Here is a 25,888-nt window from a genome sequence, read left to right on the forward strand (position 1 = left end):
CTTACGCACCAGTCAAAATAAACTTAAAATAAATTTTTAATTAAGTTTAATGTTTCCTTTTTGTTAAATGTAGCTGCTAAAAAATTTAAACATGGCATATATTTACCTCTTAACTGTATTTTTATTGGATGGTGCCAATATGCAGTAGAAACTGAAGCATAAAAGGACCTAATACATGCAGGCCCTACTTCTCAAAGTCTGTGTAATTGTTTTTTGATACTCATAGTTTTCCAGGGTGTTTTGCTCTTATTGGGACAGTTTAGACTTTAACTCTTGAGTGTTTATGTAAGACATTCGCTTTTGGATTGGAGGTTTTCTGAAACAGCAAAATAAACCAAAAAAAATCGCTATTTTCCTATTTTAAACCTATGGCATTTAGCACGACTCTTTTAATTATGCCTTAGCCAGCAGAGGCTACAAGGCAGCAGAGTATCAGCCTTCTTCACTTTTGGTTGGTGACCAGACTATTCATTTCTTCCAGAAACAAACTGTTCCCTGAGTCAGTCATCAGAAATATTATGTATCAGATACTGCAGGGGCTGGCCTTTATCCACAAACATGGTGAGTTTCCTTGTAATCGCATTGCCCTGTGACTTTATTATCAGGATCACACATAGGAATAAGATCTCATCTGCTAAGTTATGCCTAAGCACACTGATGTTGTCATTTAAACATTATCATTTTTGTAATTGTGTATAGATATCTATTATCTATAAGAGACTTTTAAGACGTTTGATCATCAATCTCCTGCCTTATACCACTCCCCCAAAACTTAAAAAAAAAATCTCTGTTAGGGTGTTTTGGGCAGGTTAGGGAAGGAATTCTCGTTTTAGACAGAAGTAGAAAGTAAACAGTTTTATTTGACACACTGCATGGAGAACAGCAAGCCCGGAGGTAGCACGGGGAGCCAAGGTGGAGACACCCTGGGTGGTGTGCCTGCAGTTTCCTGTGTTTACACACAGAGGGCAGCAACGTGATTTGGGGTTGTGGCTGTTTTTCTTCTTCATTAGGCTGTTCTGTTTGTGCAGGATGGAGCTGTGGGTTTTTTCGGGTTTGTATTTTTTGTTTGTTTGGTTGGTTTTTGTTGTTATTTTTCTTCTGTGTGAGGGATGCACTCTGGGCCGGGCTTGCCCTGCAGGACTTGTTCCCTTCTGTTCTCTCAATGACAGTCTTCCCTCCAAACTTGTTCTGGAGAAGATTGGAAGCCCTTGATGAAGCCGGGATGCTCATGGGGATTTAAGAATGTGCAGTCCTTTGTGCAGGGTTTCGTGGTTGTCTTTGGCATTTGCATTTAATTATCTCTATTTTCTGAGCAGAATGGAAGCTGGCATTTATTTTTTTCTGAATCTCTTACTCATTTAGTTTTATGTGATTTTGTTTGTCCATTGAACCAACATAATTATTGGCTCAGAAATCTAATATGTTTGCTGTTAACGAGAGTCTGTTTAGGATCACTGGCCATTTGGGTATTTCGTTAGAAAGATGTGTAGATTGTGTCATGGTATCGCTGCACTTGGAACCTAGGCAGGCAGTGCTTTAAAACGCGGATGCTTAGAGAGTCAGGCCTCAAACCTCCACCAAATGTGGTCCTAACCACAGTTCTTTTCCCTAGTGGGGTCTTCAGGATCTGACACCCAAGCCTACCTTAGGGAAGAATCCCCTTAAAGCTGATTTTCAAGGAGAGCCCTTGCGGCTTCCCTTTTCCTGCCCGTTTCCACAGAGCTGCCCGCTAGCCCCTGCTACTGACCTTTATTTTATATATTGAATTGGTAATAATGGGAATTTTCATTACTGAGTTCTCAAAGGCTTAGCCACCAGGGAAAAGTGAACTGTTAAATAAACAAGGAGATTAGTTAAAATATGTGGAGCTCTTTTGTCCAGTGGACCTTTCAAATATGTGATTAAACTCGGGGAATCTCGTGTTAAGCCACAGAGTAGCAGGAGGAACGAGACGGGCTGAATCAAGCCGAATCAGGAAGCGACAGCCAAGCTTCTATCCGTGCCTCTTCCTTCTTGTCTGTTACACAGTAGTGATAATAGTGCATCCCCATTCCATAATGCCGTGGAGTAATAGGAGGTAGTCCCAGTGTGTCCATAGCTATCCCTCCTATACATCTACTGAAGTCACAAATTAAAAACACGTGCCGCATGGGCAGCTCTTTTTAATGGCCTTCTGTGTTGTGTGCAAGCCCCCTCCCCCTGCTACTTCCTTCACAGAAAGCATCTCCTCCCCTAACCCCATGTTGCTGGTAGGAGGGCTCAGTGCTATTGATATAAGCCCAGGGTTGTGGGATGGTGATAACCCACAAGCTGACTTACTGCCTTTCTCCTCTCTCGCTTGTGTAGGCTTTTTTCACAGGGACATGAAGCCTGAAAACTTGCTTTGTATGGGTCCAGAGCTGGTGAAAATTGCTGATTTTGGACTCGCAAGAGAATTGAGATCCCAGCCACCATATACTGACTATGTGTCTACCAGATGGTAACAATTATGTAGAAGTTATTCTATGTTGAATAGTTAATGATCTTCCCAAAGGTTCCATTATTTAGTTTTTAAAACAAAATATGGAGATTTTATGTTCTTAACAGAGGGGGACGAATTGGCTCATGGCTATTCCAATAATGAAATAAGAAAAAATAACTTTTCACTCAATTATTCATTCAACAAATTGAATACCCCACCATATGCTAAACATTACTGTACGCAGTGGGAACACAAGACCATGAACAAAACAGAAGAGAAGTTGTGTGCAGCTTACATGACAGCCAAGACACAAATACACTAAACAGTATGAGTAACCAAAATCCATGTCATGGCCCCAACTGCCCCTCAACACAGGACATTCTACTCAAGGGAAGGCTATTCAGCAGGAAAAAGGAACAGTCTACAGTGACATACCACACCATGGCTACTTCTCAGAGGTCACACAGATAGAGAGCTTCCATGGAATGCCGTCAGTTGTAGAAAATACGAGACTAGAGAAAGCTGCGGGTTTAAGTTAGAATAGTGATTGCTTGAGCCTTCGAAGATACCAGGAGCATACCTTTCTTGATCTGGTTGTCGGGCCCCTGAGTGTGAATTTGTGGAAAATTCACCAAGCTGTACCTATGAACTTAAGTGCATTTTCTTGTGTGTATATTTGTAAAAGCAAGTGTGTATGTCCGTCACATGCCAATACATTATTATAAACAAAACCCACAGAGAGGTGATGGGAAGTTGGGTCTGTGAGGAGGGAAAGAATGGTGCTGTTATAATGGAGGCCCACTGACAACAGCCCTGAAGGAGATATTAAAAACAGATGCTGAGGGAAAGGCCTCGGGCAGGAGTATGTCTTAATAAGTTCTGCAGAGAGCACAAGGAGTAAAAAAAGGCAGTTGTGGGAAGTGAGGTCAGAGCAGCTGAGGGGTTGTTGGCCACATGGGGCCTTTTGTAGACCATATGAGGACTAGCTTTTTAAATGCATTTTATTTGTTTGTTTGTTTATTCTTTTGCTTGCATGTTTGTGTGAGAGTGTTAGATCCCCTGGGACTGGAGTTACCGTTATGGGTTGCCATATGGGTGCTGAGACTCAAATCCAGGTCCTCTGGAAGAGCAGCTGGTGCTCCTAACAGCTGAGCCATCTCTCCAACCCTGAGGACTGGCTTTTGAACCTACACAAAGCAGAAAACCATGGAACAGCTGTGTGAAGTGGTGTGCTGTGCTTGGCTGGGGTCTACAGCCATTCCTCTGCCTGCCACAGTGAAAGACTTTTAGGAAGTCAAAGACAGGAGTAGAAAGACCATCCGCCAAAAAACAAATGGTATTGAGCTGGACCCTCCTGGCTGTGGAGGGGATGGGGTGTGTGGGATTCTGGATCTGTGCTGTGAGAAATCAGATGGGGTTGGAGGACCTGGTAGAGAGGAAACAAAGACTCAAAGGTTTTTGTCCTAAGGACCTAAAAAGATGGCTCACCATGAAAAACTGAGATGAAGATCTGGAAGCTGACTGCTGGATCAAGGATTGAGATCTTGGGCAAGGGCTGGGCTGGAGTCCTCGGTGCTGAGCCGATGGTACAGCTGGAGACGAGAGGCGATCTGAGGACTGAGTCTAGACAGAGCAACCGACAATCCTGGTTTGCCCAGGTCGCTCCTAGCCAGTGCCATTACCAACTGCTTGGCTGAATTAAGCTGACGGATCTGGTGGGCCTCTGCTGAGTGTGTGATCTCCTTGTAGATCTAACCTGTTGATGTTAGAGACACACGTGACACCTTGACACATGCCTAAACGTGAAAGATGACTACAATTTCCCATCTCTCCTTGTTCAACATTTTCCCAAAATCTGTAAGACAGGAGTAGTCCTCCTCTAGCTCCTCTGGTCGGGTGTTGGCAGAAGTGCTTCATACGGCTACCCTCTAGCAGGCACACGGAATCCCGGCCACCATGCCACAAGCCTTTGAAATGTCACTTGGTGACTTCATGGCACTAAGTGCTGCCTGAATGTTCTGTCTACAAGGATTATCACATAGCATGAATCTACTGCGATTTCATTATTTGGTGTTATAGGTTACGTTATGTTCCCCTAAAAGATATTCTGAACCTCTAACCCCATGCATATGACCTTATTTGGAATTTAAGTCTTTGCAGATGTAATTAAGGTAAACGAAAGTCAGACAGGAGTAAGATGTCTTCTTCACAGCCTGAAATTGCCTTTGCCCTAGACTCTTCCGAGATCACAGCCATTTCACATCCTGACATCAGAGCTGTGGCTCTGGGGCTGTTAAGAGAATAAACTTGCTGTTTTCAGTCAATCAGATTGCAGTACTTTGTAACTATAGCCCTGTAAAGTGAGGGATACATGCTTTCTGAAGAAATTATTTGGAAGGAAATCTCCCATCAACAACAGTTGCAGAAACAAACCAAGTGTTCCTCTGGTGAAAAGCTGGCACTTTCCTGTTTGTCAAAAGGAGCAAATGATGAACAAAACACTCCTACACACTGCCATCTGCCTTCTACCACAGGGGCCATTGTTGCTGACGTAGTGCAGACCAGAGTACCCAGGTGTCCTGGGTAGTGTCAGTATGCATTTAAAAAGTTAGTGAGTGGAAGGAAAAACTAAATATACACAGTGGGGTTGTGGGCATCTATTAAAAAGAATGAAATTATGTCATATTTAGGAAAATGGATTGAGCCAGAGATCATTGCGTTAAATGATAGAAGCCAGACTCAGGAAGATTGGCGAGGGTTGGGGAGGGTGTTGCAGGGCCTTGCCACTTGCCTTTGCTCCTGTAAAGTGAAAATAGTATTGTCTGCATAAGGAAGTATAATGATAGTATAAACATTCTCAATCAGATATTTTAAAAGGGAAGGAAATCCACTATTCAAGGACAACCCTTCCACTTTTCCTCTCCTGACCTACATGTGGGCACATGAGCACCTGATGGTTTCGCCCATGGTTCTTCCCAGATAATTCAGAGAGTACTCACCTTCCCGATTATCCATATGAAGACCCACCTCAAGCCACATGGACGTTTCCCCTACATGTGTTGCCTATCAGGAAGTAGGTGTCACCCAAGTCCCTTGGACACAGAAGGCACTTTGTCCTTGGGCCTTGCTGGAAGCTATGAGCGAGCAGCTGACCCCTGCTGCTCATCCATCTGTGACGTTACCCTGGAAACTGCTTTCCCCACTCTGTTTTCTGTTTTCACAGGTATCGTGCTCCTGAGGTTTTACTAAGATCTTCGGTGTACAGCTCTCCCATTGACGTGTGGGCCGTGGGAAGTATAATGGCCGAGCTATATACATTTAGACCGCTTTTCCCAGGGACAAGTGAGGTTGACGAAATATTTAAAATTTGCCAAGTGTTAGGGACTCCCAAGAAAGTAAGTATTCTCCTTGTTGTCCTTTGGGGGCCCCTCACTTGCTACTTTACTTTTTTGTTTTATGACTGTTTCTCACTTTAGCAGAGATATGAGATATTTTCAGTTTCAAATAACTTCATACCTTAATAGCTTTCTTACAATTTTTTTTTAATTGAGTAACAATAAGGATTGGAAGAAGTCAGAATCCCACTGGATTTGAAGGGAGAAAAGGTGTTTGTTTTTCCTTAAGACACGAACAGGGAGAGTCTGTCTAGATCTTCAGTTTGGGCTGATGTTCATGACTCCAAGATTGCCCACTAAGACTGTCCTGCTCGTTCTGTGGGTGCCCTTCACCCCTTCACTAAGCCCTGGGACCCGAGACCATATTTTCTCTTAGCCTCTTTGTGGTTTCCATTTCTATCGCTACTGAATTCTGAGTACCTCTCCATGGCTGTTGCCTTTGGGGTAGACCTTACCATCTAAGATGCAGTTAATAAATATAACATGTAATTGTAGCTTAGTGAAGCCATCCCTGGCCTCTCAGTAGACAGGTCAATATAGATGCTAGGGCGTGAGGTTGATGGCCATTTCCCAACTATAAGTGCTTTAATGTTGGGTTTGCTCTGTTGGGTGGTGGGGTCTCCACAGGTTGAGGCCTCTTTGCAAAGCTTCTGTCTTTATTTGTTCAGCCACCAAGTTGTCACTGAGACTGAAAGCCAGAAAGAGTTTGATATTTTGAAATCTGTAGATGTAGTCTTTCATTTTTACCGCCTCTCAGTTCAATGTCATTTCCATAAGGCGTAGGGTCTGGTATTTTATTTGTACATTTGTTTATCTGACTCAGCAGTGAAGTTTCCCCACATGAATGGCTCCTTTGTCACTCCTGTGTTTTTATATTAATTACAAAAATCCATTTTCTCTTTGTGTATATCCTTAAACAGAGTGATTGGCCAGAAGGGTACCAACTTGCATCCTCCATGAATTTCCGCTTTCCCCAGTGCATTCCTATAAACCTAAAAACTCTCATCCCCAATGCCAGCAGCGAGGCTATTCAGCTCATGACAGAAATGTTGAGCTGGGATCCAAAGAAACGACCAACCGCAAGCCAGGTGAGGCAGTTCTCCCAGGGACAGCTTTTTACAGTCATGAGGATTATTAAAAATTATCTATTTTATGTGTATGTGTGTGTGCCTCAGTATATGGAGTGTACTACATGTGTATAGGAGCCTACAGAGGCCAGAAGAGGGCATCGGATCCCCTGAAACTGGAGCTGTAGAGGGTTGTGAGCCACTATGTAGGGACTTGGAGCAGGCTTTTTCTTGGACCACCAACCAGTGCCCAAATCATGACACAGAGACTTATTATTGGTTATGAATGCTTGGCCTTATCTTATACTTGTCCTGCTAGCTCTTATAATTTATACTAACCTGTTTCTCTTGATCTACATTTTGCCTCGGGATTTTCTACCTTTCTCTTGTGCTGTATGTTCTACTGTTCCTGCTTCTGTCTAGCTGGCTGCCTGGCGCGTGCTCGCTCTCTCTCTCTCTCTCTCTCTCTCTCTCTCTCTCTCTCTCTCTCCCTCCCTCCCTCCTCTAGATTCCTCCTACTACTTATTCTCTCTGCCCTCCAAATCCACCTATCCCTCTACTGCCCCTGGAAATTCAGCTTTTTATTAGACACGTTTTTAATTAGGTGTCTTAGGCAGGGAAGGTAAAAACAGTAACACATCTTTATGTTGTAATAGGAGCGGGCTGCATTCTGCCCGGCTCCCAGCCACCTGGCTAGCTTATGCCCCGAAATAATTACACGGAAACTGTATTTTTTTGAACATTGTCTGGCCCATTAGTTATAACCTCTTACTGGCTAACTCTTACATATTGATCTAACCCATTTCTAATATTTTGTGTAGCATCACGAGCTGGCTTACCAGGAAAGATCTTAACCTGCGTCTGTCTGGAGTAGGAGAATCATGGCGACTGCCTGACTCGGCTTCTTTCTCCCAGCATTCTGTTCTGTTTTTTCTGCCTACCTAATTTTTGTCCTATCAAAGGTCCAAGGCAGTTTCTTTATTTAACCAATGAAATCAACACAAAACAGAAGACTCCCACATCATTTACATAATGAAGCAAATGCAGCATAAACAAAAGTAGCACATCTTTACATCATTAAAGTAATTTTCTACTCCACAGCATGGGCTGGGAACCAAAACCAGGGCTTTCAAGAGAGCAGTAAGTGTTCTTAATTAACTACTGAGCCATCCCTCCAACCTCTTAATTTGTGAAGTTTTGCAATTTTACAAAGGCATCGATTCTCAAGCCATGTTTTACCAAGATGAATAAGCACTGAAGCCCTAGATGCCCGCTGTGTGCGGCAAAGCAGGAGTGAGGGGTGGGCGGGTTTGGAGCACATTGCAAGTGCAGCCACTGCGTGATGGTGTCACGGTCCCAACGAGCCAGAAGGGGGCCACCACTGACGATAATCCCGTGTGATCTGTGAGGTGGGCAGATGCCTGCTCAGGGAACTCTTTGGTTGAGGAGCAGGATTCTTATTTTTGGTGTACATCAAGAAATCGGACTACAGTAATGGGAGTTTAACCCCTGACTCCCACAAGACGGCAGCATTGTGGCACTGTGTGTCACAAATCTCAGGACCTTTAAAATACCATCCCTTTATTTGCCTATATTTTTTAAATTTAGTATAAATTCCATGTACAAATTGCCCCCCACACTTTTAAAAAGAATTAACTTATGTGTTTTCTAAAAACTAGATATGAAAACAGAGAGAGAGAGAGAGAGAGAGAGAGAGAGGAAGCTGTAGAGATGGCTCAGTGGTTAAGAGCATTGGCTACTCTTTCAGAGGACCAAGGTTTAATTCCCAGCACCCACGTGGCAGCTCACAACTGTCTGTAACTCCATTTCTAGGAGATCCACCACAGACATACATGCAAGCAAAACATCAGTACACATAAAGTAAAAATAAATGAATCATTAAAAAACAAAATAAAAGAGAAAGATTAACCCAGGTGAATCTGAACACAGGCAGGGAATTAGAGAGCAGTGAGATCGTAAAATAACCTGTGACGCAATCACCATAGCAACAGTCCTGACATAGGAAGAGATCACAAGAGACTGCGCGTGACTACTTAAAAACCAACAGGAGGTGTGTGTAAATACTTGATACCATGATGAGAAAAATGTGGCTATAAAAGCAGTGGAAGAGGAGCCAACAAGATGGGTCAGCAGATCCGGGTACTTACTGATGTCCTGAGGTCAACCCCTAGCACCCACATGGAGTCATTTATAACTGGGCTAGAGAAAACTTTCAATGCGTTCACCTTGCCTATAGTTTATTTTAAAAGATAGGGCAAAACCCGAAGAACGTGCACCTGTAGATTTAGCTGTGTGCTTCAGTGACAGGAGGCGGACTTTCTCCAGGGAAGTTTGTCTTATGGTGTCAATGTTCTCAGCATTGTCCAGCCGTGTATTTCCTACAAAGATCCTACTTGCTTGGCTCTCCTTAATACAGAGTTCATGGCTAGCGTATAAGGCCATGGGTTCAATACCCAGAACCTTGACCAAGAAAATCATTGTTAATAATGACACTCTGCCCTACCTTAAGCTTGGAAATATTCTGATTAGCTAAACATCGCTGTGATGTGATGTGATGCATGATATTTTCTTGCTTTTCCAGGCATTGAAACACCCATATTTTCAAGTCGGTCAGGTACTGGGCCCTTCCGCACACCATCAGGATGCAAAACAGACTTTAAACAAGCAGCTGAAGCCACTGGAACCAAAGCCATCTTTCTCTGAACGGGATCCTAAGCCTTTGCCAAACATACTTGATCAGCCTGCCGGGCAGCCCCAACCAATGCAGGGCCACCAACCACTGCAGCCTATTCAACTACCACAAAACACAGTGATCCAGCCACCTTCAAAGCAGCAGGGTCACCAGAAACCACCACAAACGATGTTTCCAAGTATCATCAAAACCATGGCCATGGTGAGTAGCCAGGAGGGATCCCTTAGCTGGCATGGCCTGGTGCAGTTTGGGTAGGAAGTGGCCAGAAACCACACATTAAATTATTGATGCAATTCTAACTCTGGAGAATTATGGAGTTTGTCCCAAGTCCAAGTCCCTGATTTCCTTGGTTGAGATTCAGCAAGAGATAGGTAATATTTTAAGATGATGAGGAGAAATGTCCAGAATAAAGGAATATCAATTGTATGCTGAACGCTTCTTTTAAGAATTCATAGAAGGAATTGGACACTCTAGAGCACTGATCCTAAATATTAAACATTTTCCAAAGAATTTCATACTGTTTTTTACTGATAATGAACACAAGCAGACTAGAAGGTTTTAAAGAACATTATTTTTATTTAATTTAATCTTTGAGGTTATGCTATGATTACATTACTTTCTCCTTCACTTCCCTCCCTCCAAACCCTTACATGTACCCTTCTTATTCTATTTTAAAATCATGGCCTCTTTTTCATTATTGGTATGTGTATATGTGTGTGTGCATATTCAGAAATATATAAATACAACCTACGCAGTCTGTACCTGTATGTTTATGTTTTCAGGGCTGACTATTAGTATTGGACTGCTTCTCGCACAAATCTTTTCAAATATTGTATCTAATTCCTGGTCCATCCCCAGCTCTCACCATTTTAATATGAGCCTTCCCATCTCACACTAATACCAAACCCGTCCTAAAGAGGCACTAATTTATGTTTCTAGTATTGTTGTAGAGCATTTTCCCTTCTACTGGAGTGCAAGCTCTGTGACATCAGAAATATGTCCAATTTGCTTATCAGAGTCTAGAAAGTGCCTACTATGGGAAAAAATTTTAATATTTACTGAATAAATGAAGAGTCTCCAGGGTCCAGAAGAATCTCCATCCAGCTCTGAATATTAGAGACTGTGGTTCTCTGTGGCTAGAATAGGAGACTCCATGGCCTGAAATAGAAGGGAGAATGTGGTTCTCTGTGCCGTATAATAGAAGATATCATTCTTCCAGAAAGGCAGCCCTGCAGGAATTTGAAAACAGCCCTGTATCATCTGCCCTCTGGGTGAAACATCCCCAAGTCCCTCTGACTCTTGTTCTGACAGGCTTCCAACCCCCTTCCTCATTCTGCTGGCCACTGAGAATGGAGCTTCCTGAACAAGAGACAGACAGACATACCAGGGAGGGTAATGCAGGAAAAATGGCTTCCAACCTCCCAAAACTGAAGGGCCATTCCGGTCACTGAGGGTTGCGTTTCCTCTTCCCCCTTCAGAACGTCACCGGATGCTGGTGCACACTGAGAGGAAAGAAAAGTTTGTATTTAATCGAGCAGTGTCTAAGAACTGTACACTGTGTTCAGCCCCTGGGCATATTCACCAAGTTATAGAACCTAACAACTAACCCTTCATCTTTATATAGCTAACGTACCCAGAACTGTGATGGAATGTTCCTCCCATGAAAATCTCCGCGTCTGTTTTGTTACTAGATGTTTCCGCAGCTCACATGTTCCGCACTTCGTCTTGCAATAGTCCATCTCTAGGGTTGAAAGAGTTTAAAAGCTCAGTTACCCCCAAACCGTCTTATTCCGACATCCTTATTTTGGCTCCGGGGTTTAACAGTCCTAACGTCTGTAGATTTATTTAGTTGTCTGTATCTTGTCCTGTATCCGCATGATGAACAGAAAAGCAGGATGCTCTCAGACAGCAGCAAGAGAACCTTCTAGGCTGCCATCAATCTGCTGATCGCTCATTAAATTTTAAACTACATACTGATCCACATCCACTGGCCTCTATTTGCTTCATTGTTGAGGGGAGCGTGACAACTCGTAACACCAGTTTGACCGGTGCTCACGTGTACTTCCTACCACATCCGATGGAGTCACAGCTCCCTGAAAAATGGCAGCTTATATGACCCAACAGCTTCCTAGAATTTTTACCCTCATCCTATGACAAAGCATTGACAAGGATTGCAAAATTTCACTTCCTCTTTTAAAAGCCTTACTTATATCTGCCCCCTTCTAGTCTTCCCAAACGTGCAGGGTCACTCTGTACTGACGTGGCTCAGCAGGGATCAGCATTCAGCTTCACACTAGCAGGCAGTCCAGCTGAGGACGGTCCAGACCCAGCTGTGTGGACTCTGTGGATCTTTTCGTTCTGATTGGCTGAGTAAATGACGGTGCAGAGGTTGGCAGGGACCAGTTCCTGTCGTGGCCCATCCAGATGTCACCAGCTCTGCACACCTGCGGGCCGTTCTCCCAGCATCCTCATGCCGTGGCTCAGCCAGCCTTCCTTCCACACTCCACTCCTTATTTTGAGCTGCTTTTGTGTTTTTCAGTTCACAGGTCACATGCCACTCTATCAGTCTCTAGGAGACCAGCTTACTGTCTGTCCTAAGCCGCAACTTCTTCCTCGTTCCTTATCCCCATTAATAGAACGCTATTCAAAGATAATTAGACTTAATTTTTAAGATTTTAATACACATATTTATTTATTATTTCTTGGGGAGGGGCACTCGTGGAGTTTCCAGGACAACCCACAGGCATCTGTTCTCTTTCCTTCCTGCAGTCCCAGGAATGAAACTCGGGTTGTCAAGCTTTTCAGCAAGTGACTTACATCCCAGCCCACCCCAGCCATCTCAGAGGCCCTAGCTTTAAAAGTTATTGCTGAAAGACACAGGGCCATGACAGCCTCAATGTGCTCCATAAGGCTATTTCCACTTAATGAGAAGGGCAGGGAGGCGCACAACTACACCCCGGTTTTCTAGATTCTATGAAGGGTCACCCCAGAACCTCAGACCTCTAGTACTGGTTGGTGGCTAGTTTTAATTGTCAGTGTGACACAATCAGCGGACCAAGAGTCTCAATTGAGGGACTGCCTAGATCAGGTTGGCCTGCATGTATGTCTGTGGGGAATTATTGTCATTATATTCATTAATGCAGGAAGAGCCAGCCTGAGACTAGGTGGCACTGTTCCTTGGTTTGGGGTCCTATACTGTATTGAAAAAGTAAAAGCAAGCTGAGCTTGTAGGTGTAGGTATGCACGGTTTATTCTCTTTCTGCTCCTGAATGGATGTAGTTAGCTGCTTCAAGTGCCTGCTGCTCTTTTATCTATTTGTGTGTGTGGGGGGGGGGGGGGGGCTATCAGGTAGCTGGGTTGGATCTGGGCCCTTGTGTGTGCTACAGATGTGCTCTACCACTAACCTATATCCCCAGCCTCTTCGCAGTACCTTGTCTACATTTACATATGCCTAGATACACGAGTAGTAACCATCCCCCACAGTTCCCAGCAGTACTCAGTATAATACATTTGGAACACATTTGTTGCCTGTGAATTAAGAGCTGCATGGTGGAGCAGAGCACCTAGGTTTTTGTAAGTACATTCTATGATGTCCGCATAATGACAGTTACCCATGGATGCATTTCTCAGGACATGTCCTGTCCTTAAGGGACATGTAACTGTAAAGGGAAGGGTGGCTGAGAATTGAGACACTTGATGTCCAATTGCTTGTGCAAATCTTAAATAATTTAGGACTTTGGTGGCTCGTCCTTTTCCACCACAGAAGTCAGTCAGCACACTGGGCCATAAAGGAGCTCGGAGACGCTGGGGCCAGACGGTCTTCAAGTCTGGAGACAGCTGTGACGACTTTGAGGACTGCGACTTCGGAGCCTCCCATTCCAGAAAGCCGAGCATGAGCACCTTCAAGGAAAAGAAGAAAGAGACTTCATTTAGGTAAAATTGCACATTCCCCAGAGAAATGTATTTTATTGCCCATCAACTTTATTTCACCCATTAATGCAATGACAAAGATGAATACTTTCCTCTACAAACCCCAGAAATCTTTATTGATACCTCCAGAAAGGTGAGAATCTTGACTTTCACAGTAATGAATTAGCGGTGTGTGTACATGTATGTGTAGGGCAAAGTTGGTTTTTGGCCTTTATATTGTTTTTTGTGGGTTTTCTCTTTTTCTTTTTCTTCCTTTCTTCCTTCTTTCCTTCCTTCCTTTCTTTCTTCCTTATTTGTTTTTTGAGACAGTGTCTAGCTATATTGCCCAGGCAGGTCTCAGACTTACAGACTGGAGTACTCCTCCCACCCTATCTCCGGAGTAGCTCAGACCACAGGAACAAACCAGCCACACCCAGCTCACTCTAGTGACCTGTGACCGCCTTTATCCCCACCTAAAGTTCACATTTCTGTGTACAGAGTGCAGAGAAGCACATGCATATTTAATGGTTTCCTCTGACGATGTTTAGGGTTAATTATTAGATTGCTTCCTGTTCAAACATTTGAAACTCATTTTCTGACCCTTTCCTGCAAGTTCAGTGTCCAGTGAGTCCTTGTCTTCAGGGCTTAGGTCGTCATCCGGGCATTATTTGGCTCTGATCAGGGTGGGCTCAATTGTGGTGAACATCTTGGGAACGTACTTTCATTTTCTTTTCTGCCTGGAACAGAAGCAGTAAAAGGGACAGCCATGTCACAAGTGAGGAACGTTGGTATTGCATAGTGCAGACATGAGTGGTCATCCCTCTGAAGACACACAGAGGCTGTCAAGGGCACACACGGTGGTCATCCCTCTGAAGACACACAGAGGCTGTCAAGGGCACACACGGTGGTCATCCCTCTGAAGACACACAGAGACTGTCAAGGGCACACATGAGTGGTCATCCCTCTGAAGACACACAGAGACTGTCAAGGGCACACATGAGTGGTCATCCCTCTGAAGACACACAGAGACTGTCAAGGGCACACATGAGTGGTCATCCCTCTGAAGACACACAGAGGCTGTCAAGGGCACACACGGTGGTCATCCCTCTGAAGACACACAGAGACTGTCAAGGGCACACACGGTGGTCATCCCTCTGAAGACACACAGAGACTGTCAAGGGCACACATGAGTGGTCATCCCTCTGAAGACACACAGAGGCTGTCAAGGGCACACACGGTGGTCATCCCTCTGAAGACACACAGAGACTGTCAAGGGCACACACGGTGGTCATCCCTCTGAAGACACACAGAGGTTGTCAAGGGCACACATGAGTGGTCATCCCTCTGAAGACACACAGAGGCTGTCAAGGGCACACATGAGTGGTCATCCCTCTGAAGACACACAGAGGCTGTCAAGGGCACACACGGTGGTCATCCCTCTGAAGACACACAGAGGCTGTCAAGGGCACACATGAGTGGTCATCCCTCTGAAGACACACAGAGACTGTCAAGGGCACACACGGTGGTCATCCCTCTGAAGACACACAGAGAATGTCAAGGGCATACACGGTGGTCATCCCTCTGAAGACACACAGAGACTGTCAAGGGCACACACGGTGGTCATCCCTCTGAAGACACACAGAGACTGTCAAGGGCACACATGAGTTGTCATCCCTCTGAAGACACACAGAGAATGTCAAGGGCACACACGGTGGTCATCCCTCTGAAGACACACAGAGACTGTCAAGGGCACACATGAGTGGTCATCCCTCTGAAGACACACAGAGACTGTCAAGGGCACACATGAGTGGTCATCCCTCTGAAGACACACAGAGGCTGTTAAGGGCACACACGGTGGTCATCCCTCTGAAGACACACAGAGACTGTCAAGGGCACACATGAGTGGTCATCCCTCTGAAGACACACAGAGGCTGTCAAGGGCACACACGGTGGTCATCCCTCTGAAGACACACAGAGACTGTCAAGGGCACACACGGTGGTCATCCCTCTGAAGACACACAGAGACTGTCAAGGGCACACATGAGTGGTCATCCCTCTGAAGACACACAGAGGCTGTCAAGGGCACACACGGTGGTCATCCCTCTGAAGACACACAGAGAATGTCAAGGGCATACACGGTGGTCATCCCTCTGAAGACACACAGAGACTGTCAAGGGCACACACGGTGGTCATCCCTCTGAAGACACACAGAGACTGTCAAGGGCACACATGAGTTGTCATCCCTCTGAAGACACACAGAGAATGTCAAGGGCACACACGGTGGTCATCCCTCTGAAGACACACAGAGACTGTCAAGGGCACACATGAGTGGTCATCCCTCTGAAGACACACAGAGACTGTCAAGGGCACACATGAGTGGTCATCCCTCTGAAGACACACAGAGGCTGTTAAGGGCACACACGGTGGTCATCCCTCTGAAGACACACAGAGACTGTCAAGGGCACACATGAGTGGTCATCCCTCTGAAGACACACAGAGGCTGTCAAGGGCACACACGGTGGTCATCCCTCTGAAGACACACAGAGACTGTCAAGGGCACACACGGTGGTCATCCCTCTGAAGACACACAGAGACTGTCAAGGGCACACATGAGTCGTCATCCCTCTGAAGACACACAGAGGCTGTCAAGGGCACACACGGTGGTCATCCCTCTGAAGACACACAGAGACTGTCAAGGGCACACACGGTGGTCATCCCTCTGAAGACACACAGAGGTTGTCAAGGGCACACATGAGTGGTCATCCCTCTGAAGACACACAGAGACTGTCAAGGGCACACACGGTGGTCATCCCTCTGAAGACACACAGAGAATGTCAAGGGCACACACGGTGGTCATCCCTCTGAAGACACACAGAGGCTGTCAAGGGCACACATGAGTGGTCATCCCTCTGAAGACACACAGAGGCTGTCAAGGGCACACACGGTGGTCATCCCTCTGAAGACACACAGAGACTGTCAAGGGCACACATGGTGGTCATCCCTCTGAAGACACACAGAGGCTGTCAAGGGCATACACGGTGGTCATCCCTCTGAAGACACACAGAGGCTGTCAAGGGCACACATGAGTGGTCATCCCTCTGAAGACACACAGAGACTGTCAAGGGCACACACGGTAGTCATCCCTCTGAAGACACACAGAGGCTGTCAAGGGCACACACGGTGGTCATCCCTCTGAAGACACACAGAGACTGTCAAGGGCACACACGGTGGTCATCCCTCTGAAGACACACAGAGACTGTCAAGGGCACACATGAGTGGTCATCCCTCTGAAGACACACAGAGACTGTCAAGGGCACACATGAGTGGTCATCCCTCTGAAGACACACAGAGGCTGTCAAGGGCACACATGAGTGGTCATCCCTCTGAAGACACACAGAGACTGTCAAGGGCACACATGAGTTGTCATCCCTCTGAAGACACACAGAGAATGTCAAGGGCACACATGGTGGTCATCCCTCTGAAGACACACAGAGGCTGTCAAGGGCACACACGGTGGTCATCCCTCTGAAGACACACAGAGGCTGTCAAGGGCACACATGAGTGGTCATCCCTCTGAAGACACACAGAGACTGTCAAGGGCACACATGAGTGGTCATCCCTCTGAAGACACACAGAGGCTGTCAAGGGCACACACGGTGGTCATCCCTCTGAAGACACACAGAGGCTGTCAAGGGTGCACATGCATAGATTCCTCTTGCTCCCAGTCTAGACTCACACGTTTTCTTCCCTACAGCACTTGAACTTGGGAAGAACTCCATTCAGTCCCATTAGGTCAAGTTACTCTACTCTGCCACCATAGGTTTTATGTGGTCCTTGGATGGAATTCTGAGGTGCTAGGAAAGGCAGAAGTGAGAAGCCCGGCATAGGCCACTCCAGAGGCTCGGCTGGAGCTCCGTATACATCCTTCTTCTAAGGAGAAAACCTATAGGAGGACATTTTGCTGACACCTGTAGTCCCAGCTACACTGGAACCTGAGGAAGAAAGATACAAAAGTTCAAGACCAGCCTGGATTATATAACTATATGATCTATATAACTATAGATTGGTCTCAATAAAGAAACAAAACAACAACAAAGAACCATCCCATAAAAAGAGGCCAAAACAATAACAACAATGAAACAAAACAAAAACAGGCATGATGACAGATACCTCTAATTCCAACACTTGGGAAGTGGGACAAGGGTGTCAGGGATCAGAACTTCAAGGTCAAAAAGCCACATCTTAAAATAACAACACCACACACATACACACACACACACACACACACACACACACACACAGAGCGAACCTCCATATAGTACACACTGTAGTTCCAGCTACTCCAGAGGGTAAGGACCACAAGTTCAGGGCCAACCTGGGCAACTTAGAGGCATCCTGTCTCTAAGTGAGAGAGGGACTGGGGTGTAACTCAGTGTAGAGTGTTTGCCTTCTATGTACTAGAGCCTGAGTTTAATCCCCTGGGAGAGGTGGGGGGAGGACAAAGCATGAGTAGACCTTCCATAAGTAGTAAAACTATAGTGGAATAAGAGGGAAAGAAGCCAGAAATGGTGATCCACCCCCAATAAAACAATGCTACCTGTGTCTAGAGCTCCCCCAGAATAGGTGGCCAGTGTCCTGCCCTAAACAACCTTCCTGGATAGAAACAACTGTGGTAGGAGGCAGAGATGGCCATGGCTGCCATGTGGTCTTCAACCTTATTAATCCACGACTGCAGCAATTCCAGAAGAGGCAAACTGGATTACAGACCCACAAACCGCTATAGAGGCTCTGCCACATCTCGTCCAACGTCAGCTATGACCCCTGTGCTGGCAGAGATATGGAGGGAGTTATCATTTAGCAGTCCTGACAGAAAAAGGCCTCGTGGTTTGGCATCATCTCATTCGAGTCACTGAAGGAGGTGGGGAGGCCTGCTGGTTTTCATGCTGTGACTGCTGTGTTGTGTTGACTTTCAAGGCTCCCAGAGTCAGGACCCCCAGGCTCCACCCACTCCAAGGGGGAAAATAGGAGTTTACACCCGGCTGTTTCTCTGAAGTCCGATACAAACTTGTCAACCGCTTCAACTGCTAAGCAGTACTATTTGAAACAATCAAGATACCTCCCAGGTAAGTGGAGAAAATTGGCCACTTAATATTTACCACTCAATCCCAGCACTCAGAAGGCGGGAGCAGGAGTATTAGGGATCCCAGGCCAGCCTGAGCTGTCTGATACCCTGGTCCAAAACAACACAAAGGGATAATGTTCATCAGAGTCTTGATAGGGTAAAGGGCCGTGGTATCTCTGAAAAGAGGGGCCAGGGAAGGAGAAAGCAGAGTCCCAGGACTCTTTGACAGGCTGTGCCTACTGCCATGAGCTTCCTGTCTCTGTGACCAATGGAAGTCTGTTCAAGAAATACAGAGCTGGGAGCTGGGCAGTGGCAGCATATTCACCTACTAGGCCGTGTCTCAGAGTTCATCTTCCTTTGGGTTCACAGTCACACTCTAACTTTGAACATGACTGCTTCGTTGTTTTTTCTTTAGGTGTGAATCCCAAGAGCGTGTCTTTGGTAGCCGGGGGCAAGGATATTAACGCACAGGCTTGGAATAGTCAACTATTTCCTAAGTCGTTGGGATCCTTCAAGAGGAATAATGCAGGTAAGAGATGCATGCCACCTGTCAGTGTCTGATGCCTGTTTGTAAACAGACCACAGGTGTTGCTGTCCAGTGACCAGCTGTATGACCCCAGGGGAGCAGGAGGTACACAAAATCCCCCAAATCATTCTTGAGCACAGGTCATCTTCGGTTTGTCAGCCCCTCCCTCCCTCATCCAGGATCCTTCTAGGGTGCTTTCCTAGGTGGCCCTGCCTTCTTAGCAGATGCCCTTTAGTTCTCCCTCCTCACAAACGGAAAAGACTTCTCACTGGCCAAGTCGAATTACATTGTCCAAGGTGCCAGTCAAAGGGACAGTTGGAAATGTTGAAAGATGAGGAAACCCTCAGGAATGGGGAGCTAATCCTTGTGGAAGTTGTGTGGCTGCTGGGAAGATCCAGAGTTCGAGGCCATCCAGGGCTATACAGAGTGCGTCACCTCCCCCTTCAAAGTCAAGGGGGTTCCAGTCTTTAGCCCTTAGAAAATTAAAAGAGGGACTCATTGAACTGTCTGATGACAATTAATTAAAAACCATTGTCACAGATCGCTCTGCCATTATGGCCCATAAAATGCAGAGAATAGTAACAAAATGATCCTCAGCAAAGTGTTCACATCAACAAGGTTTCCTCAGGCTTCTCTCTGCAAAAGTGAAAATCAAGACAAGAGAATAGAGCTATGGCTGAGGCCTCGCCTGCCCCTCTAACAAACACTCACTTGCTGGAACACAAACAACTTGAGAGAATACGCCTCATTAAACTGTGTTCCTAGCAACAGTTACCTTCCATGCTTAGGCATCAAAATTTATAATGTTATCTTTTTATTAGTTATATGCAATGAATCATTATAATTTAACAATATAGGAAAGCATATTTACTATGGTTACAGAAAGCTACATTTTTTTCTAACATATACAATTTTTGAATGACGAGTTTATACCTTTAAGTCTAAAATTCTATTTGAATAGAATCTGGAAGCTAAAGTATGATTTAGGAGAAAGAGATGGAGATGAGACTTTAGCCCGCGAAAGGGTGTCAGCTCCTGTGCTTGTTCGTCAGAGCCGGCAGACTTTTATGGGTTTTGTAAAGTTTAAAGGATGTTAGGTCACACACTGGGGGTGGGCAATAAATGGCTTTTAAATGAACTAAAAAGAGACAAAGACCCTTGGCTCTGGATTGTAACATTCTAACTCTCCACAATCTAGAAATTCTAGTCAGTCATTCAGGGTGTAGAATCCTCGGCATAAGTGTGGTTTGGGTTTTGTGTTTGGAGGTAGCGGTAGTTTATAGACTTCTGTCAAGTTCTACTACCAGTTCCACTTGCCCATTTAACAAGGCTGGAGCCCCAGACTACACCTCTGTAACCCATTTATTTCATCTCCGCGATTTCAAAGTAGTATTTCCAGAGGCTGTGAGTTATACAGATCGGTTCAGATGATGGTGCCAAAGTTTCGAGCGTTTTTATTCACAGTCAGCACTGCAGGGAAGCTGTGACGGCGCACGGGGACATTTCTCATTGTAGAGCTCTTTCTGGGTCTCTCCACTAACCATCTAACAATTTTCCCTCTGCTCTCCTTTAACACTCCCCTTGCGGCTCTCTCTCTCTCTCAACCACCTTCTTTTAGAAGAAAGCATTATTAAACCGATTGAACACCTGTCATGCTCTGAAAAGTCCATTGAGAAGCTAGAGGACCGGCAAGGTAATTTCTGGGCACTGTAAACCAACAGATGGCTTTGACTCACTGGCTCTCTTCTCAGTCGCAGGCCCAAGCCTCTCATAGAAGGCCAGGGTGACCTGCTTCAGTGTCAGGTCAGGGCCTAGGGGAAGAGCAGCTTTCTCGAGCCGCCCAGAGCGCCTTCTTTCTTTTCAGATTCTCTGTGCTCACCTTTCTAATTATGCCATAAATTAGTTATGGCATGTCTAGGAATCACAAAAATCACTCTGTTGAAAGTATAGTTTCATGTTTTGCGATCAATATTTCTAGGATTTAGAAAAAAAAATCCTGGTGTTCCTTTCTTACACACGCACAACCACTGTAAAGAAAACCAGCGTTAATGGCAATGGTGGATTTCAGGGGGCAGGGTATTGATTGACATTAGCTGTTTCCACAGCAAATACCAGCATCTAGCTTCCAGCCTAAAAACCTTTCCAGGCTCTCATACATAGAACCCTGCAGCAAGCAAGCACCTCACGTAATAAGCCAAGATAATTTAAGAATTGATTGCCAGGTCCGGTCATTCTTCGTTAAGTCTTTTGGCAGAAATACAGCAGTGGACAGCTGCCTCGTGCATGGTGGCTTCTCGTGTCTGCCTTGTTCCCATTTTGCTTGTTTCTTGTTATTTTTATTCTCAGTTAGTTATTAAAGCCATTTTCTCCACCTATAAGATAGAAGAAGTGCCATTTCCTTAGCTCTCACTCAAGCCTAATGCTTGTGACATCCAGTAGTTACTGCGTTTGCCCTGGTGAAGAGGAGGTGAGCAGGGCCTCACCATGCTCTGAAGTGGCTACCGGATGTGAGCATGGCTTTGAACTTCTTTCCAAGTCTTTTGAGGCTTTGGGGGATGGAGTTCAGCTTGTCTATCTAACATACATGACACTGAAGGCTCAAGTCCCAGCACCGCCTAAACCAGGTGGGGTGGCACACACCTGTAATCCCAGCACTCAGAGGAGTGAGTAGCAGCAGCGGGGGGATCAGAAGTTCAAGGTCATCATCCTCTACTAGTCTCAGACCTTTTGAAGTAACAGGATGGATTAGTGATTCACAGTGAGCACTGGTGATGAGAAGGCCGGTCAGTGTCGGCTGCTGTACGTGCTTAAATGCATTAGTGTTAAAAATTATACAGATGCACCAGTCACGGGATGGCGCATCCTCTGGACGTCACTCATCTCCAAGTCCACTCCCTCCCTGACCCGAATATCCTCCTCTACACCTCCTTCCCCCAAACCGGATTCTCCTCCTGCATTGCTTCCTAATGCATGCCATCCAGTCACCTAGGCTACAAACACAGAGACTCTATCCCCCCCCCTACCCCTACCCGGTTCTCTTCTCCAGCTTGCTTCCAACCTAATCTCTCCAATACCAGTGACCTCATGGCTGGGCTGTGCCTTTAGATCCCTCATCAGCCCATCCAGTGCCACCTTCAGACTGATCTCGCTAACAATGTTGATGGTGAGACTGAATGGCGAGCATTTATTGCCTGTAGCTCCCATAGCTTCTATGAAAGAGCTTTCCTACATATTCAGAGCCTAGAAGCCTATACATATCTTCAACACACATGCACACCCACACATATCCTAAGAACTGGTGTCATCAAAAAGTCTAGTGTGTTCAGAGTTCAGATCCTAGCTCAGTTCTTCACTCACTGCGAGCCCAGGCAAGCCATTCACTATCAGAACCACGGGGCATCAACACAGTGCTTCTGAGCTGTTCCAGGTCTGAGTGAGGGTTTCTGGGATGGCATAGCATGGTGCCTAGAACACGGTAGCTCGTAAAACAGCAGCTCGCATTAAGAAGGGTAGTATAGTAGTCTGAGTCGCTCTGCAGCACCTTAAAAGCCTCCTTCTGACCCGAACCCCCTGATGCATCGGCAGGAACCCTTGGAAGCTACACCACTTACAACCAGACAGGATACTTGCCTTCCTTTCTCAAGAAAGAAGTGGGGTCAGCTGGCCAGAGGATCCACTTGGCACCTCTTGGTGCAACGACTTCGGGTAAGAGCTATCTCCTCATATAGATTTCGTACTGGAAGAGGCTTGCCCTTCTAAGGTTATGAGGTCTGTTTTCTTGAGTGAGGTCAGTTAAATTAGTCTCACGGTATTAACACTTCTCAGTGGTTCCCCTCCCACCATGGTTTCTGCCCAGAGCTTGGCCCCAGAACCAAGGAGCATCAGCATTGAGAAAGGAAGGCACAGAGCCCTGTAAGGGGAGAGAGTGAAAGAGGAGGGGGCAGGAAAGAACAGCTAGGGAGGTGGAGGAGCCTGAAGAGTCCAGCCCTGCCCTGGGGATATGGCTGTGGGATGGGAGGACACAGCAGGCTCCAGCGGGAGCTGCTTCAGTGACATAAGACAGACTGACAAAAACGTAGTTTGTACACGTAGTGATTTCAAGAGCTTTCTAGAGTGGATGGTGTGGTCACCGTCTGCCCTGCCCTCACGCTTACCTTGTGATGGAGACTCTCCTTCGTGGATGAGGAAGCCAGCAGCATCTAGCAATGTCACCTGGGGCCACAGTTGAGCCAGGGACCCAAGAGCCACTTTACCCTAGCGAGGTGTGGGGAGTCTTCAGCACTTTCTGCCTGGTGCTCAGCCACTCTGTTTAAGAGGCGGGATTCAGGATGCAGTTTCTCCCCCTTGTTTTTTGCTAAAAAAGGCAATGTCAGATGACAGGACAGTTGGTCCCTCCGCCTGAGGTTGAGGTTAATTGGGGTTGGCTTGTGCTGTCACAGCACAAGGCATGAAAGCCACATGCAGAGGTGTGCTCTGGAAATGAAGGGTGACAAGCCAGGCAGAGTCGTATCTGCCTCAAATTCCAGTACGTGGAAGGCTGAGGCAGGAGGGTCAGAAGCCCTAGGCCTGCCTGGGCTGCATAGTAAAACAGAGGAGAGAGATGGCAAGTGTTGGCTCGGAGCCCTCCAGATTTGATGGTACATAACATTCTCTAAATTATTTTCATTTAAAATGGATATCCTCCGAGAAGCATCTAAAATAAACAGTAAGGCAGATGACCCCAAGTTTGGTTTAGGGTTCCTTGTTATTTATAAGTTCAAAATGCTCTTGCCACTTTCCCAATAGGACCTTGCACTGAGGTGACTGTTTAGATTTGTCTTTACAGGACAAGCAGCCAAGGCAGCTGGGAAGGGAGAAGGCAGGGGCGACTCGTCGCTCCCACCTGTCCCCTGGGGGCTGCTTTCAGGGTACTCTTTTGCTGTAGCAGGCCGAAAAACATGGTCGTTCCAGTGTCTTCTAAACAACATACACCCATGTCGCAAGCACATTATACCCAGCGGTGGATTTCAGGAAGCCCCGAGAGTTTTAGGCTAGTCTTACAGTGTTTAGTCTTGACCACGACTAAACATCCGTTTTTGATACAAACAGCAAAATGTGATGTTTAGAAGAACTTTGCTATCTGGGTACTCACTTTTAGAAACCAAGAGCAGGTCTTTTATTAAAAAATAAAATAAAAGGCTCTTCTGTGTTGAATCTGTGAGATCACCATGCATATTCCTGCTTTTCCCTTTTTAAGGAAATTGCTCTCACCTCTTCCTTTACTCTGCTTATCAGCTTTCCCTCCAGGTGGTGATAGAAGGAGAGGCAAAAAAAAGAAGTAAACATTGCCCGCTCCCAAGTGGTGCATGCAACCCATTAGGAAAACACTGCCTTCCAGTGCCCCACCAGAAACACAACCAGGTCGTTACCGTATTTACTCGACTATTCCCTCCTCTCTATAGACGCCCTCTTGCTCTCTTTCCTTACCCTCAAGTTTCGCAAGGAAAAAAAAATCAAGCTAATGTCTTCATATCCTCCCATTTAACCTCTTTTTTCAAAGCCCTAATATTTCCTCATTCCCTGCTTTGACAGTAACAAGACCAGGGGGCGTGGCCTGTGAATACAGCCACCCACAGAAACCACAGGTGATTGTCCTGAGGAATCTATTTGTACCCAGACAGAGAGGGCAGCCACAGATCCAGGAAATGATTCCATCCAAGTTGAGCTTGGGGAGTTTATTGGGGGTGACCCCGGTATCTGGACCATTGAGAAGGCCACCGAAGCATAGGTGACAAGTCACAAAGGCTGTGTCACTGGGCTTCCTGCACAAACAGGCCGCTACATGACAAGTCCCCTCCCCCATCTGCCTCCCAGCCCCCCAGCTCCCATCCCCCATCCCCTCCTCCCACCCCACAACTGTTTATTGCTTCCATGGCCTCTGGGAAGGCCTGTGGGTCAATTGCCAGGAGACTCCAGAGTCTTTCACCATTCATGTCACCTCAGCCTCTCTGAGCCTCCCCTCTGCTATCCCTTCACAGGCTCTAGACTCATGGCTCCATTTGGACCTGAGGCCACCTGTGTGAGCTCACTACCTGAGCTTTCCATATTCCTGGAAAACACAGTGCCTTCATTGCCCCCCCCCCAACCCAAACACTATCTATAGCAATCAAGATGCCAATCTGGCCCAGGGCCTTGCTCATGAAAATGGAGGCCAACACCTGTTGACCACAGGCCCACGTGGTTCCCTCCTCCACTCTTAACATCACAGTGACGTGTAAGAAAGGCTGGGACACCAGACCAACAAAGGCATCACAGGCTGTAAAAGGGGTGGAGTGACCGGGTGCATCTCAGCACTGATGCTGAGTTTACTCTCCAGCGTCAGCAGCTGCACCAGCTGCACGGTGGGAAAAGATAGATAAAGCCCAGCGCAAAGACTGGCACTCTCCTCATGTAGATGGCCCGGGAAGCCTGACTCGGCATGGAATGAGGAGGAACCGAAGAGGACATAGTAGTTCCCTGGATACTAGTTCCTGGATACTTAAGTTCCCAAGGACTCATGCCTTGGTCACTGGAGATCCTCAAGCAATTTCAGCTCGCTCGGATATCAAGTGTTTAACAAATTTTAAATCTCTCAAATCATGGGTAATAACCCACTAACACTGGACCAACCTCTTTCGCAAATCATCACACTGTCAAATAGATGAATAACATAAACC

At 46.2% G+C, this 25,888-nt stretch overlaps 1 protein-coding gene across 2 annotated transcripts in view; it reads left to right on the forward strand.

Moving 5' to 3' along the window:
* Mak (male germ cell associated kinase) overlaps window positions 1-25,888 on the forward strand; it is a 44,210-nt gene that overhangs the window by 15,373 nt on the left and 2,949 nt on the right. Inside the window, exons 4-13 of one of the 2 annotated variants that reach the window (XM_075969838.1) lie at window positions 482-561; window positions 2,347-2,479; window positions 5,685-5,856; window positions 6,777-6,944; window positions 9,526-9,837; window positions 13,400-13,569; window positions 18,520-18,668; window positions 19,083-19,196; window positions 20,812-20,886; window positions 22,779-22,898. In XM_075969838.1, the coding sequence (XP_075825953.1) occupies window positions 482-561; window positions 2,347-2,479; window positions 5,685-5,856; window positions 6,777-6,944; window positions 9,526-9,837; window positions 13,400-13,569; window positions 18,520-18,668; window positions 19,083-19,196; window positions 20,812-20,886; window positions 22,779-22,898 (1,493 nt within the window). The remainder of the gene's footprint in view (window positions 1-481; window positions 562-2,346; window positions 2,480-5,684; window positions 5,857-6,776; window positions 6,945-9,525; window positions 9,838-13,399; window positions 13,570-18,519; window positions 18,669-19,082; window positions 19,197-20,811; window positions 20,887-22,778; window positions 22,899-25,888) is intronic. The other variant, XM_075969837.1, reaches the window with a different exon arrangement.

This window comes from Microtus pennsylvanicus, chromosome 4, assembly GCF_037038515.1.
Source record: "Microtus pennsylvanicus isolate mMicPen1 chromosome 4, mMicPen1.hap1, whole genome shotgun sequence".
Lineage (NCBI taxonomy): Eukaryota > Metazoa > Chordata > Mammalia > Rodentia > Cricetidae > Microtus > Microtus pennsylvanicus.